The sequence below is a fragment of the Perca flavescens genome, chromosome 2 (assembly GCF_004354835.1).
Source record: "Perca flavescens isolate YP-PL-M2 chromosome 2, PFLA_1.0, whole genome shotgun sequence".
NCBI lineage: Eukaryota > Metazoa > Chordata > Actinopteri > Perciformes > Percidae > Perca > Perca flavescens.
The window spans coordinates 28,691,333-28,710,967 of NC_041332.1; the positions used below are offsets into that span (position 1 = coordinate 28,691,333).

Genomic DNA, 19,635 nt, shown 5'->3' on the forward strand with positions numbered 1-19,635 from the left:
AACACAATTTTACTGCTCACCATCCATGTGAGGCATGTTGATAGTCAGTTTCACAAGGTTGGGGAAGTCTGGGTCATCTGGACCGGTGTAGCGGATCTTAGCAGAGAAAGGTTCAGCTCCAACAGTGCCTGGGATACGAGGCTGACACATACCTGCAAAGAGGTAGAAGTCGGTTCAACCAATGAACTCTATACCAAATACATATTTGGGGCTGTTGCATCAGTCTTTCACTCACCCTCCTCCTTGCTGATCACAGCAATGGGACTGGACAGCTCCAGACCGGCATCTCCATTGGCATTGAAGGCTCTTGCAGCACACTGAACCCTTGAACCGGCCTGGAAGTAGATTGAATCCAAAGTGATGGACTTGGTGTTGGTGAAGAAAGTGTTAGTGTCCACCTCCCTCATGGGGCTGGTCACTCCATCTGACCCGGTGGGGGCGCTGACCAGCCAGCGATACTGAGTGAGAGTGTCGTTGATGTTCTCCGCGGAGCAGATGGAACCGGTTTTGTCAAAGTCGTGGTACTTAGGGTTGCAAGCCTGCAAAGGGATGACAAGACAGATGGCAAGTGAAAAATTAAAGAAATTTGGAGGTGTGTGTGGCTTTCAAAAGCAGCAGAGGCATTGCACTCACCGTCACACACACAACAGGGTATCCATTCGGCGGGTGGGGCTTGTCTTTGGATTTAGCTGTGTCATCATACATTAGCAGGGAAACCACCTGGGGCACGGCAGGGAAGGTAACATCTGCCACACTGTCCATCTCCTCAATGTACACAATGGCCTTGTTCATCTAGCAAAAAAAGGAAAAAAGGAAATGCATCGTTAGCTCAAGACTTTAAATCCACCAATCGCATTGATCATTCATGCCAAAGTATAACATTCTTTCATCATTCCTCTAATATATCTTCCTCAAATTGTGGTACCTAACATATCTGAATTTGTCATGTGAGCAGTACATGCCCAATGTAAAGTAGAGAGAATCTTGCAGTTCTGTTAATAGGTTTGTCTACTGTTTGGCTCTGCTGGGACATTCCCCTCAGCATCTCATTCCAGAGGGAAAGGCTTTTTATAAGACTCTGTGGTTCAGGCCTGCTGACAGCAATGCCAGCTGCTGCCTGGCTATTTTAGCACAGGCTGACATGACAGGGGCGCATGCTCACGCGTGTAGATATGCAGCACAGTACATGTGCACATGTAGGACTCGCTACTGGTTTATATTTGTTGGTGTGTATGTGCTGTGTAACCTCTGTGTCACCTGTATTTCTGCCACCATGTTGTCATCAGGCTTCATGTGTACAGTGAAGGCCTCTCTCATCTCTCTCTGACCGTCATACAGGATCTCAATCTCCACAAAGTGTTCCGTCTCACCCTCTTTGAACTCAACATCTTAGACACAGAGACAGTGAAGTGAGTATTGATCAAAACATATCTCCAATGTAAATTCATATCAAGAGGCACTGTGCAAGCTACTGCGTCACTTTGCAGCCACCAAACCACGTTCTTACCTTCTGACAGCGGGTTGTAGTCTTCTCCGGAGGTTGCAGAGCCGTCCTTGGTGTGCACTCTCACCACTGAGACCTTGGAGGTGTCTCCAACGCGCAGGATGGGAAGCTTCACTATAGCCACGTCACCTTTGACCTGAGGTTCACGTACACTGTATTTGATCTCAGAGAAACGGATGATGGGCTCTAGAACAGGAAGAACATTTGAATTACAAATGAGCCAAAACAACATCTACATACTGTAGTTATTTTCTCAAATGTACAAACTGAGTAGTTTACAAGAACAGATGAACACACAAAACCTAAACGTAGTTGCCGTTGTTGGCAATTCCGTCTTTTTAGATGCAGCAAAATACTTTTTTCAGGTTCTATACATCGTTTTATGATGTATAAATGTCAAATTAATTTGCACTTATTTGCAGCATCATCCAGTTTCATATTTGTAGCCTGCCCGGTACAAAACTCTCTCCAGAGTTTCACAGGAGTGAAGTGCTTTGCTCAAGGACAGCTCAGCAAAAGTTCATAAGGGAGGTGTTTTTATTTTCCACACACATTGTTTATTCCTGTTGGTTTCATCTATATGATACAGCCATTCTCTTGGTTATTTGAAATATTTATATTAATTAAATTTTTTTTTTATGTTGGTAAAGTACATACTGTCTTTCCCGTCTGTGACTGTGACCAGCGCTTCCTTCTGCTCCCCGATAGAAGCTCCATAAGGAGACTTGCTCTTGGGAGTTCCCAGGACGAGACGGAACTCTTCATCGTCTTCATGGACGGAATCGTCCATCAGGCTGACCACACACGGCTTCTCAGTTTCACCTGGAGGAAAATGGTCAACATACTTGGAAAAAGTGCTGCTGGGACAGAGAGATTAAGAGGGATAGGCAAGGTCTTACCTGGTAGGAAAGTTATGATTGATGCGTCAGTATTGGGTCTTTCACTGTAGTCCATCATGACTTGGGCAGACCCTTGGCGAGTGTAACAGCGCACTGTGGACCGGAGGCTAATGTCTCCACTGCGGTACACTATGGCTGTTACCTCCCCATCAGACTCATCCACCTTGTAGCTTCCTTCCTTAAACTGAACCTTTGGCACTGTAAAGACAGCAGTCGGTTTATTTCACTGTGTTTGAGTGAAGCAAATGACTGTGATTTTCACTAAAAAAATCTAAAATAATTAAAAAAATTAAATTGTTAAAAGCAAAAATGTAATTTTGATTGTCTTAAGTTTAAACCGTTATTCATAAATTTACAAAAGCAACTTTAGACCCATACCAGGAAATTGACCACAACATTAACAAACCACCTAAGGATTTGTATAATCACTTTGTAAATGCTTTATTATATTAATCAATAAATACTTAAATATCCTTATTTTCTCTAAAAAACAGGATTACTGCGTGTTTCAAACAATGTCTTAATTGTTTATGCAATGATAATTAGGGGGATCAAAATAAATATGTTTTTCTAGAATTGTACCTAAATGATCATATTTCAGTGCATTCATTTTAAACTAATCACATCATATAGACTCTACTTTAAAGTCACTGTAGGCTTGGAACATACCATACACAATTAAGTTTTGTATGTGTGCTTGACACTCACCGTCAGTGACTGTATCATTAATGGTGATGGTGGTCTTGCTCGGTTCTCCCAGCACAGCATTCATGGGCATCCGTAACACCAGGTCAAAGGTCTCCGGCCCCTCCAGCTCCGGCTGACCCAGATCATCCAGGATGGTCACCCTGAATGTCTGCATTGTCACTCCAGGAGCAAAGTCTAAGTTGCGACTAATGCCAACATAGTCCAGTCCAGCTGCCAGATAGAGAGGAAACCATGAACTAACTGTAATGCAAAATCATAGCTAAATGCCGTTGATTCTGTGGCACTGCTGATTTTACCTTCTGCAGAGACAGGCTCGCTCTTCCTGGAGCGCACAGTGACAGTAGCCGTCTTAGACAGGTCGGTCCCTGTCCTCCAGACCTTGACCTCAACGTAGCCTGAACTCTCATCCGCGACATACTCAGGTTCCCCAAAATACAGCGAGGGCTCTATGGGATTTGGGAATAATAGGAAATTGCAATGGGTAAACGATTAAAGCTATAGTACGTAGTTTCTGTCGCCCCCATGAGGAATTCTAAGTAATGACAACAAAACTGTTGGCGCGTCCACATGATACAAGCCTTCCGTGACCACCCCCCCTAAAGCTTTAAGGGGCCAGCACTTTTGTAGGTGAAATAACCATGCCAGTAGTTCCAAAACAGCACATGAAATACATTTATCATCACTACAATAGCAACATAAGCTTTTATTCGAGCTGTGTTCAGGGACAAATTGGCATGAATGGCTGAGCAAACTCCCTAATTTTCTGACTCAGCACAGGAAGAGAGCTGTCATCCCTCTTATCCTGTTCTCCTTCAACCTTCCTCCCCCACTTATCTAAATCCAGACAGCTCTGTCTGAACTCAACGCCAAAGGGCTGAGGATACACCTGAAGAATAAGGCGTGTGCTTGTGTGTGCATGAGTGAAGGGATGTTCCCAGTTTCTGATGATAGAGCAGCTGATAAGCAGTATGGCGACGGTTTGGCAGAGACAGAGAGGTAACCCTACATTTTGCAAGGCAGAGGGCAAGAATTCAGACCCCTGGAACACATTGTCAATTCATCTCTTCTCACTTCTGTATAAAGCAGTTTTTCAGTCAGTGCTCTTAGAGATCCACTGATAACAGCACAAACTCAGAACTTTAGCTTTTTGGACTATAAACTAAGAGAGAAAAGACAGACAGAGAGACAGAGACATTTTTAGTGTAAATTATGGTGCTAATTTAACAAAAATGCACTCTTTATAAAAGGTTTGTAAGTAGTAATTAGTAAATGTGTGTAAAAATGTAAAATTTGTTTTTGGTAATTATGCAGGATTATATATTGGTAATATATAAATGAATGCTCAAGGTTTTTCATTTATAATAAACGATCAAATCTGCAGTTATAAATGATTACAATTCATTAATAAATCCACCCTGATCAATCCTGATGAATTAAAGAGCTTCAGGAGTATTTTTTCACAACTTGGCAACCCCAAAGTTGTCCACATTATTGGCTTTTAAGTAATTTTCAAAGCATTATTAAAGCCATTAGTGACAACTTAAATAAATAAAGGTGCTGCCAGGAACACAGTCCTGAAGTTAAAAACAGCTGCATCTCTTTTTTAAAGAACTGACAGAATTGAAAGGAGAAACAAAACATTATTCCTCTTACAAATGAAAAGTTGAATTGGGGCTGTGGCTGATATTGACATATATATAGACCATGTGTGGCAATGAATGAGTTTGGGATATTGTAATTTGACTTTAGACCGATCAAATACAGATATATTTTATTTTGTCTTTATAAATGTTTGATGACCATAGGCTAAAACACAGAGTTGCTCTCAGTTATTGGTGCTTAATCAGAATTTGCAGATCTAGATTTAGAATTCGACAGATGCTGCAACAGGCAACTGATGCTGAAGGGTGGATTTCTGGCACTCTTTCAATGCCTCACCGCCTCCAAGGCAGCTATTTAGTACAAGGGAGAATGAGAAGGGGGGTTATATGGGGCAATGAGTGCCAACATGGCAACCTAAAATATAGTGGGAGGAAGAGCCAAACAAATACAGTGACAATGGAGACTCGATGTTGGCAAGAGTCCAAACCACAAGTTTACTCTGACAGGCATGCACGCACGCAAACGCACGCACGCACACACACACACACACACACACACACACACACACACACACACACACACACACACACACACACACACACACACACACACACACACACACACACACACACACTCTCTCTCTCTCTCTCTCTCTGAACCAGATTTATGATGGGGTGTTACTTCAGGACCCACCAAGAAGTAAAACCACAATAGAGGTTTACACAGAGGAGTCTTCTCTTGTCTCTTTACGTCTGGGAATGCACGCTGATTATTTTTACATAAAGTTCAATTGTACTCCTGTTCCAAATTGTTCGGGAGGGATGCTTTCTCCGCAAGGACGTCTGTCACTACAACAAGCAAGTCCAGAAAATTTGCCTCAGTGAAAGGTTGGAGATACAGAGGAGAAAGGTGAGGAAGACAAAATGACTGCTATTACTGGTAGCAAAAAAAAGACAAGAAGGGCCTCAGGGATTTTTTTTTTAAATTTTGGGGCTACAAATTGTCAAATTTGTTAAGACATATTCTTTGATGGATCAAATCAAATCAACGATGTATTAGTGATTTATAACTTTAAAAAAAACTGCATTCCTTCTTAAGTTAAAAGTATTATATCTTTAACAGAAACCGGCAACGTAGCCTTGAATACCATCAAACAGGGGAAAGAGGAAAAACATGCCAGTCAATTGGATTCCCTGCACAATAGTCCCTCTCTCTCCACCACCTGCCTTTTGGTCCCTGCAGACAAAGGCATGCCCTCTGTTTCCCCTGAGCTCCCCTGAATGCCAATAAGGACTGGGGGTCGCTTGAGGAGCACAGTGAGGTTTTAAAGCCCTTTTATCTGTCAGACAGGCTACAGCGTAGCATAACATCAACTGAGGCCGCCATTCTCCATCTCAACACCTGTCTATTGTTATCTTGTTTTAAACACTCAGACAGACAGACACAGGCAGACAGAATATGGTGGATAAATGAAGCAAAGTGTGTAAACAAAGCTTTAGACCCAGGCACAGAAAGGGTAATGGACCTGAAAATACTGTACCTAAAGCCACTAAGGCAAGTACAGAATCCAGGGCTTTTGTTTCGGCGACTATACTGCCGCCTGTGCACTTTTGGTGGATTAATAGTGTGCAGATACCAAAATGGCAAAATAGAACATCAAAGGGGCTCTGACCAACAGGATCACCCGCAGCTGCCACCATGATGTCAGTAGCACTGTAACCACATCTATCTATACGTTTTCTGGGGTGAGAGAACAGAACAAGCTCATCCAACACCGACTTCACTCACCATCATCGCTGTCTGCCAAGATGGTGATCTTGGCAGTAGGGAAGTTGGCGCCCACCTGGCCGCCCATAGGCATGCTGAGGCTGACGTTGAAGCTCTCTTCCTCCTCATACAGGGAGTCATCAATGATGATGATGCGACAGAGTTTCTCCCGCTCATCCTTGTCAAAACGCAGCACACTGTTGTGGTCCTCAGGTCGGGTGATGTAGTCAGAGTAGGACAGCACAGTGCTGGGTATGGTGCCAGTGGCGGTGGCTGAGGAATTATGGGAACAGAGAGAGGACAGGAGATTCAACTTCAGTTGTCATTGTTGGGTTGCTAGCAGCATAAAGTCATAGAATGCAAAAGAGAAAAGGTTACACAAAGAGAATGTTACTTTAATATAATACATAAAAATAGCTAAAATAGTAAGTGAAAATAACAATAAAGGCAATGTAGTACAGCTGAACAACTGTTTCAAAATGTCAAAATAAATAGAGAACAATAAAAAAATGGACGTATAAGAAAAAGTAGCTTCCCACGTTTACATTTTCTGTTACCTACACTTTAATTACCATTCATTGGTAAGTGTTATTATTTACATGTAATCTTGGAACTTTTGATATTCTGTACTTATTTTTGTCATCCTTTTGTAATCCAAAGACAACTTAAACTTAAGTGAACACACACACACACACACACACACACACACACACACACACACACACACACACACACACACACACACACACACACACACACACACACACACACACACACACACACACACACACACAAACAGACAAACAAACAAACAAAGGAAAACTGCCCTACCTCCTGAGCCACAGCCACAATAATTACAAACAGGTTAATCTCACCTTGCTGAGTGAAACAAACGACCATGAGTTCCTGGCTGGCATCTCCTGAGCGCCGCACCGGCACTAAAAGCTCTCCAACATCCTCCTCAATCTTAAACTCTGCTTGAGGAATGTAGACAGTGGATTCTGTTTTGGAAAAGAAAACACAAATGATGAGAAGCTGTTTATATAAGAACTGCTCTCATTCAATAATACATCTATTTAAGTCTTTCAATTAAAAAGGCAGCAGTTATGGTGGTGAGGCTTTGTTTAAATAAACTTGATTCTTAGATTCCTACCATCTCCAGGATCCACAATCTCGACTGTTGCGGTGTCAGGAAACTCCAGCACAGCCATGACCGGGTCTGACAGTTGTATTTCGAAAGTCTCTGAGGTCTCAAACTCCTGGTCTGTGAAGATCTTCACCTTCCAGGTTGCCGTAGTCTGGCCGGGGTTGAACTGGACCTGCTTCTGGGCTTTGCCACGGAAGTCTTTGTCCTTCTCTGCTGTTCCATCCTTGGTGGCAATACCTGAAGAACAGAGATGTACATGTTTTGAGCTCCAAGTGAAAAGAGATTTAATTGCTGATTTAAGTAGCTATGAGAGTTGTGAGAGCACTATTTTAGTATGGTGAATGATGTAAAAAACCACAGAAGTCAATCTACCTTAATTCTTTTTTAACCCTAACCCTATTTTAGGCCAGTAGGTGTGGCGAATGGATTCTGTCGGTCAAAAACCACTAAAGTCAATGTACATGTATTTTTTTCTAACACATTTTCTGGGTTTATACAATCTGCAGCTATAATGTTTCTTGTTTGTTCCTTTACAATCTACTTGCCTCTTCAAAGACGGAAGTGTACATGTTGGTAACATATGTTGTCATAAATCTGTCGCAAGCAAGTGTGATGCAGCCAAACAGACCAGCATGTTGACATTTCCTTGTGACCTTTACCAGGAAAGGTTATATGTGCTCTCAATCAGACCTCTTTCAGACAAGCGAGGAAATGGAGCGCCAGTCAAACAAGAAGACAAAAAATTTGCAAAACATTGTTATTTGTGTTGGTTTGGAGTTATCTCCAGTTAAAGTGTAGGGATATACTGAGGACATCCTGCAGATTAACATGAATCTGCAGAGATTTTAAATGAGAGGGTTAAGCTGATGTTTTATAGCAATGCTGGCCATTAAAATGGCACATAAATAACATAATACCATTAAAGGAAACAGTTTAAGGGGCAATAATCCTTTGTGAAACTGTCAGTTTAATAAGGGCATGTTGTGTAATGTCATCATCATATCAGTTTATTGCTGACAGGAAACCAGAGAAAAATAAGAAACATAAAACGTATTTTTTGTTGAGAACTCTTAACTATATCTAATCCATAAATATAATAATTCTATCTCTATGACATCCTTAGCTCAGCCTTCTTCCCTCTGGGTGGAGGTACAGGAGCATAACATCCAGAACAAACAGATTGAAAAACAGTTTCTTTCCATTGGGCCATTAGAACACTTAACACAGATCCAAACCAATAACATACACCATATGAAATATTTTTCCTGTCCGGTCGTTTAGTGTTTTTTATATCTTAAATTATTCTTGTTTTTAGCTATTTATTATGTATATTTACTATCTTTAATGCACCTACAGCTGTGGCACTCACAATTTTCGTATGGGTCTCTGTGCAATGATAATAAAGGTTTATCTTATCTTAGTAAAAGTCACTATAGATAGTACATACATATAAAGTATATAGATAGTATTATTAGTCATTATTTAAAATATAAAGACTGTCAACACTTACTGACGAAGGAGGTTTCTCCCAGGTAGCCTCTGCGTTTGAGTGTGACCTCCAGGAATTTGGCGTCCTCATCCACTAAATAGTATTCTCTCTCCAGAGATATCCAGGCCCAGTTGAGCCGGAATGGCTGAGGCTTTAGTTTGTTTCCACCTAAAAACAGAAAAAAAATGCAAAAAGCTTATTGCAACAGGGAAATTGAAAGTTGCTGAAATGTGCTATACAATCTGCCTTGCCTTGCCTAATGCTTCATTTAGACCTCCTCCACAGCACAGTACAATGAGCAAACTATTTTTTTCATGTTAGGAGCCACTGAGGCATATAAACTGCAATCTGCTCTGGGCTCAGGGATAACAAGGAATCAAAAGGGGCATTTTAATTTTGGAAGAGAAACATGATAACTTAATGCCAGGGCTTTCCTAGACCTCACTTTACCGGGCCTCAAAAAGACTTGCCTTTCTTCTCATTTCCTCCAATTCACATCCACCATCTGCATAATGCTGTTTCGTATTCTCAATCCTAAATGGGGCATGTGCAAACATAGATATATATGGTCTATTTATGGAAAATTTCTGTCATAGTATGGTTTCTTTAATGAGCTGGCCTCTTGTAAATCTGTGTCACCCCATCATGTCCACGCTCTGTCGCTCTCCCTCTTGAACAAGGTGAAGTTTAAGTGAGAGCAGTGAGGCTTCTGTTTGCTCCCTTAGTGACCACAAAGACATACTTCTAACAACTTTCCCCTTTCTTAAATTACAGCCTTTCTTTATCCCACTACATCTTATTGTGTGACAAACTCTGTTTGAATAATTTAACACTTTATAAACTTGATTTAGTACATCTTTATCATCCGTAAAAGAAGCCATGCTCATAAAACACACATCGGAACAAAACACTCAAAACTCAGAGTCACCTGCTACTGATCCACAATTTTAGACCCAATCCTGTCTTTAATCCGTACTATCTCATGACTCATGTAATCCCTCAAACTGTCAGCTCAGTTTTGGTCATTGACTTGAAACTGGCTGCTTCAGAGATATTTAAGATTATAGGTTCTGCTACATAATCTGAATGTTTTTTTAACAACAGCGGCAAAAGGCCCTCATGTCTTATACTTCAGTGAGAAGAGCCTGGTGACCTGTGACTTCTGATGTGAAATGGGTCAAGCTCAGTGGTTCTTTGGATCAGAGATTTTAGAGCGGGCTGTCTCTCTTTAGTCTTGCACGGCTGATCACACTGGCAGCGGCCCTGCTGACCTAACTCTGCTAAAGCAGTCAGAGAAGTGAAGAAACTTTATTGGTTCAGAAGAAACCTTCAGCAGTTTGGTGGGACAGTATTTTTTTTAAACAAATAGTTTTTTAATTCAGTGTAATACATGTCTTAGAAATTATAAAACACACAGGTGAACAGAACATTTTTCAAGCTTGAATAAAAATTAAATAGAGAACAATGACAAGGAGCTTCTCCCTGTCCACATAATAAACCAGCAGTGAGCTCAGTTTTGCCTCAGTGAGGAAGAAAGAGGCTGCCGTTTTTATGCTATGTGACTGGGGACAATGAAAAAACAGGGGGGTTGAGGGTGCGTATTCAGCATGGGAAGGAGGCCACTTCCTCAAACCCACATGTCAACACTGAAGCCAAACCAGGCCGAGTCACCACAGGGGCAGACCCCACTCACAGAAGCATGGTCAGATGAAACTGATAGCAACAAGTGGATTTTCTGGGACAATGACAGTACTCAACCACATCTCTACTGGCATGAGTAGACTAAAGATGATCTTAAATTCAAATAACTGCAGAAATACTTATTCTATCTGCCACCTTCCACACACAGATGGACATATGAATGCATGTACTCCAGTCGTGAAGCCCACGCCTGGTTAAAGGCAGACAACATGGAGCAGCAGAGCCCAGTGGGCACAGCTACCCTTGACCAGACTCCATGCTCAGGTTTCCAACAGTCATGGCTAAAAATACAGGAAACATGTATCGTGTCTGTTTTTGCTCGCCCCAGATTCTTTAGGTGTTTAAACAGTACATGCATAAAATGACAATTTTAGAAAACATTTAGTAGGACTTGGTTTTATTTTGTGCAGAAGCAACTAGAAACAGTTACTGTATTCTCAATAAACTCCTGACTGATAAGACTCAATCTGCACTGCTTCACATGCCTGTTAAACCAAGAAGGAATCAAATCCACATCTCAACTAGAAGACTCCTTGTTGTGGCCTGATGTACAGTTAAAAAAAGAACTACAATTATCAGATTGTTTCTGTGCTGTAGAAAGTGTGTCTTGGCAGCTGTCCCTATTTGGAGCTGATATGAGGAGAAGCTTAGTCAGTGGCTATCAGCGAGGATTATCAAATGAACACGGCCGAGACAAAAAGCTGTCTCTGTTTTGGCATTGAGCAATCAGGCAGCTTTAGTTTCTGCATCGCCACAAGGAGTAAAACAATGGAGTTTTTATGAATGAGACAAGAACACAATTATTGCACTGGTATTTCATAGACTGTTAGACTATATTGTGCTGAATGACAGACACCAGTGCACACAAAAATGGATTTTAAGAGATTTAGCAATTACCGATGACTGAAAAAGTGCTACCTGATATATGCATGTGAACTGGAGGCAAAGGTGTAACATGACGTGAAATGGCGTAATGGGAATGCACGAATGGTCGTCATATAACAATTTTTTCCTGACATTTAACTGCCGGTAATTTCATTGTAATCAAAACAGAATTTACTCATTGTCATTGCTACAATTAAACATTACATTTCCTTTTGGTTTGAGAAACAGCTATTAGCACAGTATAGCCTATCGTACTGGAAATGCACCAGAGCTTTCAGTCATATCTTGTCGCATCAGCTGATAGTTTGCTCATCTTGTCCTTTATTGTTTGTCAAACTGCAATTTCCAAGGTAAACAATAATCCTTCAATCATATATATATATATATATATATATATATATATATATATATATATATATATATATATTAAGTTTCCTTTTTTCGTTAATAGGCAAATAACCTTCAGAACTTAATGAATGCCCACACCACATTTTAGCCAACAAGAGACCACTGATGAAGTAACATCTGCCATTTTCCTGCCTCCTTTCCACTCAGTGGGTTTATTACACTGTGTGGTCAACATGTGCTGTTTCTTTGCTGTACAAGCAGTACATGTGGTTACTTTTGCCGAAAATTAATACTGTCAGTCAAAATGCCAATTTCATATGCTTTTTTGTTCCTAGTTCTTCCTCAGCCTTCCCAGGGAATTGAATGTATCTCATTCACAGATCTCGTTATGTCTCTCTGTCTTTGTCTGTCTATGTGTCTCTCTTTTCCTTCCCGCCAGACTCCCAGATTTGGTGGAGCAGAGTGACAGCTGTACTCCACAAACCTCCTCCCCCTTCCATGGTCCCCTTCCTCCCTGTGTCGGCTTTGTTCGCTGTGGGGACGGACAACGAAGAGGGACAGCAGGCCACAGTCTGGGTGGGCCAGATCTACCACCATGGCATGCCTCCCTGCCTGCCTCCACATTGTTTACACCAGTGTAAGAGAGGGGAATCTCCCTTTCTCCAACTTCTTTTTAATACATGCTGTTGGACACTGAGGCTGGAGCTGGCATGAGTCTCAAGAAAATCAAGGAATAATCAAGAAGCCAGACTTCCCAGCAGGGAACCCAACAACTAGACTAGAAAGAAATGAAAATTGTTTAAATATGCTCAAAATAGATGAGTTAAAAGCCTGCGAGAAAAATAGTGGCAAACATTAAAGTCTAAATAGATTTTCCACATGATGTATGGGCTAATTTATTACAATTTTTACGACACACATACTATATTAGACTGGCCATCAAATCCGATACATATAGTAGCTGCCTGGTTCAGCTCCCATTTCCATTAGCTTTTCAAACTGACAATCATCATAATTTCTGCTGGGATGTAAAGTTTTATAGGCCGCACGTGTTCCCAAATGTCCCTGTTAGCAGCTATTTAATAAATTAGCTTCAATGTGATTGATGCTAACCACTGACAAGGGCAAGGGATGAATATTTAAGGAGTATGATAATGTTTTTCTGTTGGCATGAGTGAGAGCAACTGGATCCTTTTCAAACCTTCATTAAAAGCTGCTCTACTTATTTTAGTGCAGTAAGTCACATAGTGGCCTGCTACAATGTGACACATGCAGGTATTTTGGTGCAGTATTTAACAAAAAAACTAAAAGTCAGAAAACACAAAGATGTGAAACTGTGAAATATTTTAGATGCAGAATGACTCAGTGAAAGAGTGGTCTTCAGAAAAAGTATCCAATATCTGCATAACAACTTCAAAACATACACAGGACGTTATAGCCTGAGATTTTTCCTGCAGCAGCGTCTTTTGACAGCACATTCTTTATCAGTTCATATTTACACAGCAGTGCTGCCTGTCCTGTACCATACATGGATGCAGTGAATAGTGGGCCAGGCCGGAGACATCATTGAAAAGGTAGGTCAGTATGAGGCTTTGACGTTCACCAGCATGATGCAAGGAAGAGCAACCTTCTAAGAATATCCTCATCAGGTGACAACCATCGCCATTATTACATTTCCTCATTAATCATGTTGATATAAATACTGGGGAGGTTCCAGTCAGCTCGGTATTTAAATGCCACTGTTCTTTTTAAAGTATGGTCTATTAAATCATGGAGATGCCAAACGTTAATGAAAACAGAAGAATGTTTCTATATTTTGATTGTTAAACATCTTAATAAGAAGAGATTTTTCAAATAGTGAAAGCTTAGCTTTCTCTCTGCTTTCCAAAAAATTCATGTTAGGAATGCTGCATGATTATATGTATTAATAACTTATCATTCCATCCAGACAGCGACAGCATGTGCTGTAAATTGACACATCCCAGTGGCTCAATTGCTGCTTCAGTTCAGGAGAGTGAAGTTATCGCAGGATGTTACAAATCATAATTTGACAGGGACTGAGAGCCACATCTTTGACCCTTGCTTGCCACATACTTGATATGGTGACAGATGCTTGCAATACTTGAAATCTAGTAACATAACAGATGTGGTACTGGGAATCTTTTGTCAGACTATTATGTGTAGAATGATGAATAAGGATGCAAAAAAGGCAGACATAAACAAAAATAGTTTTCACAAACATTGTCCAAACATGAACCATGGCAGAATGCACAGATGTGGAAAGTTCAAGTATGACCTAATATATTAGAATTCATCCTGAGGGGGACATTAATGTATGTAGCAAACTTCATGACAATTCATTCAATAGTTGTCAAACTATTTCAGTCAAAAACACAATTGTCAACCAGGTGGCACAAGATGAAAAGTCATGGTATCACTAAAGTCAGTAGGATACATCCTCTGGTCACCATGGATCCATCCATGAAACCATGATTGGTCTCTAACAAATCTGATCCAAAAGTGGTGGACTGACAGACAATCCGACAGTTGCCGTCCCAAGAGCCATGCATGCCTAGCCTAGCATGGCTAAAAAGAAGGACAAGGAAAGGAAAGCGAGTAACTCAATGACAGCTTGGCTAGGAGCAGCAACAGCTTTGCCATATGAGAGCAGATAAGAATAGCCGTACATCATAACTCCCCACCCCTGCAGTCCTCCAACCACCATAAATCAAGGCTGAAGAAAAAAAGACAAAAAGAGAAAGAAAGACAGAGAACGAGGTGATACCATGGTTGATTGAAAGGGATATGGGGAAACCTCTGAGAAGAAAGAAATGGAGAAGAGGTCAAAAAGTGGAACACACCAAAGAATAGTACTAACATGAAGGGGTCTTAAAGGAGGGGAAAGAAGGAGAGTGACAACAGAGTGGGTTGTGGTGGAGAGGGAGTAAGAGGCCTCAGCTTCTAGTCACAGGGGGGCCACGACTGTGGCACCATTAGCCAGTAAATCTCCTGGTGACTGTTGACATGGGTGACATGTAAGATCCCAAAACACAGTTAGGAAGTAGGGGTGTAACATGGCTGTGTCAGTCAGCATGCAGTCCTACTGTACAACAGAGTACACCCACTGCACTGTACACACATTTCACATTTTCTAACTCTTTTTAATACATTTTTCCTTTCTTGGTTTCATTGCACCCTCTGGGGAAGTGCCCCTCCAGAGCCAGCATCTCCGCAGAAGAAGACTACAGGTTATCGGGCTATCTGAGATTGGGTTGGATTTCTGCGAAGCTGGGAGTGGGGTGACGGAGGGCTTTGAAAGGGGATCCTCCTGGAGCCTTCCCTCTCACATACACACCTGTCTGCTCGGGATACCACTTCACTTCCAGGCCTTGCTCTGTCTGTGGCCCTGGAGTCTGGAGTCTCCAAGGAAGTGCATTCCTCTCCCGGCTCTGAATGATCACATAACACTCAACCCACTGGGGTCTATGATCCCTCTTCCAGAGCTGGAAGACTATATTGTTGCTATTGGAAAGAGCACAGAGGCCGAGTCAATTTATCTGAATGTAGAGGCTCTATTCTCTCTTTTTTCTCATCTGTTAATCAGTTGAGTTTGATTAGTACTGTTATGAAATCTGAGGCAATCTTGCACCTAAGATTGGCAAGCGGAGGCAGTGTTTCTGTAGACCAGTACACTCCAAATTCTAAAGATCTGACATAAATATATTATCCCCGTCCTAAGACATCAGACGTCTCAACACGTCTGACAGTAAATAAGGGTTTCTTCACTTAGCCTGTGGCTCACTGGGACCATGCCTTAAGGACAAGGATATATGTGAGCTGTGTATCCACTTGTAAAAACAAGTATTTATTGCCTACACTTTGAATGGCTGTAGGGAGTTTCTGACCTGGTCATTGGCATGTAGGTTATTGCTTTTCCAATAGCAATTTTGAGCAGACAGAAAAAATGACCCAAGTTGACCTATGGTTTGTGTTTAAGGTCATTGCCACAGGACAAGACAGTTAAGTTTGTTTTCCTAACTGTTTTGCGAGAATTGCTCAGCCCATTAGTCAATCCTTCATCTCGCTGTGCAGCTAGTACACCGAAACTGTTTGAGTTCTGAGATAAGGGCCTTTGTGGCTCATCAGATCATCACATGTATAAGCTTCTTAGGAAATTAGAAAATGCTGCTAGAATTATGGACTTCATGAGATAAAGCTAAATGTGTTGTAAATTATGAAACAGTAAATATGTTTAATGACATAAAATTAGGATCTGTGGATTTCATTAATTCCCAAAATGCAATAGTTTTTTGGATCTATATAGACTAATATTTGCTAGTGTAAAATGGGAGTATATGTCTGACTTAATTACTGTAACTTATTTATTCATACACAACCCACACATCTGTGAGCAAACACCAAATTCCGCATTGCAGCTTCACTCATTGTTATTTCTGCTTCTGTCACGTGAATGATTTATGCACCTCCGAGCTCCAACACATTTCTGCAAAGAGCTGATAATCCAAAATGCCTGCTTAATGTTTCTTGACTTGATAAGAGCTACACTAACTTTCTCCTCAGAGTCTGGAATTTAACTGCTGACCAGCAGGTCTCTTGGTGTGAAACTAAATGTCTACTCCTGACCTCTTACTAAAAGACACACTTCAGCTGTGCCTAGCCACAAACACACACACACACACACACACACACACACACACACACACACACACACACACACACACACGCCCACAGCACATTTGAGCCTCTGATTACATACATTCACACACATATTCACAATTGCAGAATCATAAATGTGACATGCATTAAGGCTTATATGGTATGCCAAACTGCTATACTACTCCAAGAGGATAAGTTACAATAATGATTTATTGTGTTTATTTGTGTGTGTGTGTGTGTATTCTTGACTTGTGAAGAAGCATCAGTACAGTGCATGTAGTGGCAGGTACCTTTTAAAGACTGCTAAGACCCTTAAGCAGCTGCCCATATCAGTACATCGGAGGGGTATTATCTAAAATGAGGTGACACTCAAGCTGTGTTTAACATAAGAATGTACTTAGCTAAATAGTTTTTGAAATGCTATGTCAAGGAAACAGAATGATTTAGGGTAGAAAAAAGTAATCACTGTCTATGAGGGAGGTTTAAAGCCCATACAATCATTGTGGACATTTTGCAATGACTGTCTCTGTTTAGATCCAGCACTAGTTTACTTTTCTGTCGCTCTTTATCAAACTCTTCTCTAAGTGTGTTTTCAAAGAGATTCTAAACAACAGAGAAATCACCAAAGAATTAGCCACTATTTGGATTTATTTCAAAATTCATTCATTTTTGAATTATGAACTGTAAACACGTTTTATGGTGTGAGCCAACATTTACGTATCTTTAACTTAAAAATAAGTAATTCGGTTCCATTCAAATTTTAGGATTAGTAAAGGGTGTGCTGACAGGGACCAGTTTCAGGGGATAATCTTGGGTGCAAATCTCTAATGACCGCGAGGTTAGCTTCCCACACAAACAGCTCACCTACTTAGATTTATAAGCAGATAGGCTGACCATCAACATGCTCTCCACCTGCATGTCCCTACATGTCCAGGATAATGCCACCTCCCCCAGGAGTCACGCCCTCAACACTTCACATTAGTGATTCACCGGTTGGTTTAAACTGCTTTTATCTGTTATTTGATCTTTTTTTTTGGGTGTGCCTGTGTATTTGTTGCCTGTGTGTATGTGTGGCTATGTATGTGTGTTGCTGGTTGTGGTGTGAACTGTCTGTGGCCTTTACATGTGAACTGGGTTCATGTAGAAACACGGTTTTGTTTTATGTCCCAGCCTGCACCGCTGCACCTGGTTCAGCTGAGTTGGCTGGAAGCTTAAAAAACGTATGAAAGCAAACAGAAAAAGGACTGCTCAGCTAATTGAAGCCTTTGCGTTCGCTTCCGTTGGTTAAACCTCCATTTAAAGACAGAAAAGCTAAGCAGCTTTGCTTCAGGCAGATTAATAGGTCACAAATGTAATGTAAAGACACATTAATAACAATACTGGTGAACAATATAGAATTAAGAATAATAACGGCTGTGCTATTTCAATCACTGTCAGAGCTACTGACCGTCATTAAAAATATATTATCTACTTCACTTATGTCTAGGGAAAAAGTTAATTACTAGGATCCAGTTGGGCTAATAAGAGGCTTCACTTTGCTGACAAAAGACAGTAATTTGACAAAAAAACATCCTCCCAATCCTGCCGTCTCAATGGCCCTGATGGTGATGGTGGTATTATCACCAACATGGCCCTCAATCCTGCATAATTATAGACCAAACTTTCCCTGCCACATTGATTGCATTTCCAAATCTTGTTTTGTATTTTATAGCTGATGCTTAAATAGCAAAGGCCACCTGTTGCATTTGCTATATTTATAATGCTGTTCATGTAAATCTACGTAGAAGTTAGAGGTGACAGGCCACAGAGCTTATACATTATACCATCATGTCTGTACCAAGCATAGCTGGTGCATTTAAGAGAATTCTTTAGGATAAACGGGATAAGAACACGTTCACTGATATGTTAAATGAGAAGACGACTGGCCTGTCATGTTATACTTTATATTAATATACTAGATATTAATAATGTTTTAAAAGTTAGGCTCCTATAACAGGGTTTTTTTTATAATTTTTAGGAAATATAATATTCAGGAAATGGCAGAGTTACTGAAAACCAAAGTGTATGAGTGGAGTGCCGGAATAAGCTGAGAAAGAAAAGAATGGATCTGATGAGAAATGTAAAGGACTGTATTGGATGTTGAGGGCTTGTAAAACAAAAAATGGCAACTAGAAAATGTAATCTCTTCATTTGAATCCCATTAAAGTCATTGAGTGGATTATGCAGAAATTCCCAGTATTCCTACAATCATAACATTCATAAAATATTGTTAATTTTTACACATTTACATTTTTAAGGCCAAACTGAAACATGTTTTTTGTGTGACTGAATCCAAGAAGAAAGCTCATCATGCATACCTTTACACATTTCAAGTTTCAAGCAAAGGATGAAAGGGGGACATTTGAAAACTCAGATAAGTGTCCTGGGGGAAAGGATCCTATTGTTCCTTAACAATACAATTTAGGGCATGAGGTAGTCCCAGCTCTTTCACTTTAACCAAGCCACAGTCAGTATTTGGCTGAGGTCCCCTTTGACCCTGTCCTTTAAACCTGCTACCCTTTCCAGTGGGGTGAAAAGAGATGGCGGCTCTATACTGGGTGTCAGTCATGGCCAACTGCCTTAAGTCTTTGTGATGCAAACACTTGGGAGATTGACAGAGAGCAGGAAGTTTCAATTTTAAGAAGCCATTAAAAGACAGATAAAGTTTGAGGACAGCCTTCGGGCAAATTATTCCTAAGTAATTGTCCTCAGTTTGGTGACAATGCCTGCAAGTTTGATATATTAATGGATTCCTACCTTTGTCTTCAACTGTGAAGTAGAAGATATCACTTGTGGCGTTGCTCCCATCCAACAGCACATAACAGATCTTCATGTCATCGATATCAGCTGTTGATATGGTATGAGAGGC

The 19,635-nt window shown here is 40.8% G+C and overlaps 1 protein-coding gene across 2 annotated transcripts in view; it reads right to left on the minus strand.

The window, feature by feature from the left end:
* Positions 1-19,635, minus strand: part of frem3 (Fras1 related extracellular matrix 3) — a 32,331-nt gene that overhangs the window by 3,269 nt on the left and 9,427 nt on the right. For both annotated transcript variants that reach the window (XM_028595557.1, XM_028595549.1), the window contains 14 exons: positions 19,524-19,613; positions 9,138-9,284; positions 7,634-7,864; positions 7,356-7,481; positions 6,502-6,753; positions 3,408-3,557; positions 3,112-3,321; positions 2,404-2,601; positions 2,162-2,326; positions 1,508-1,690; positions 1,258-1,388; positions 634-792; positions 236-539; positions 21-152 (listed from right to left, as the gene is read on the minus strand). In XM_028595557.1, coding sequence (XP_028451358.1) covers positions 21-152; positions 236-539; positions 634-792; positions 1,258-1,388; positions 1,508-1,690; positions 2,162-2,326; positions 2,404-2,601; positions 3,112-3,321; positions 3,408-3,557; positions 6,502-6,753; positions 7,356-7,481; positions 7,634-7,864; positions 9,138-9,284; positions 19,524-19,613 — 2,478 coding nt within the window. The remainder of the gene's footprint in view (positions 1-20; positions 153-235; positions 540-633; positions 793-1,257; positions 1,389-1,507; positions 1,691-2,161; positions 2,327-2,403; positions 2,602-3,111; positions 3,322-3,407; positions 3,558-6,501; positions 6,754-7,355; positions 7,482-7,633; positions 7,865-9,137; positions 9,285-19,523; positions 19,614-19,635) is intronic.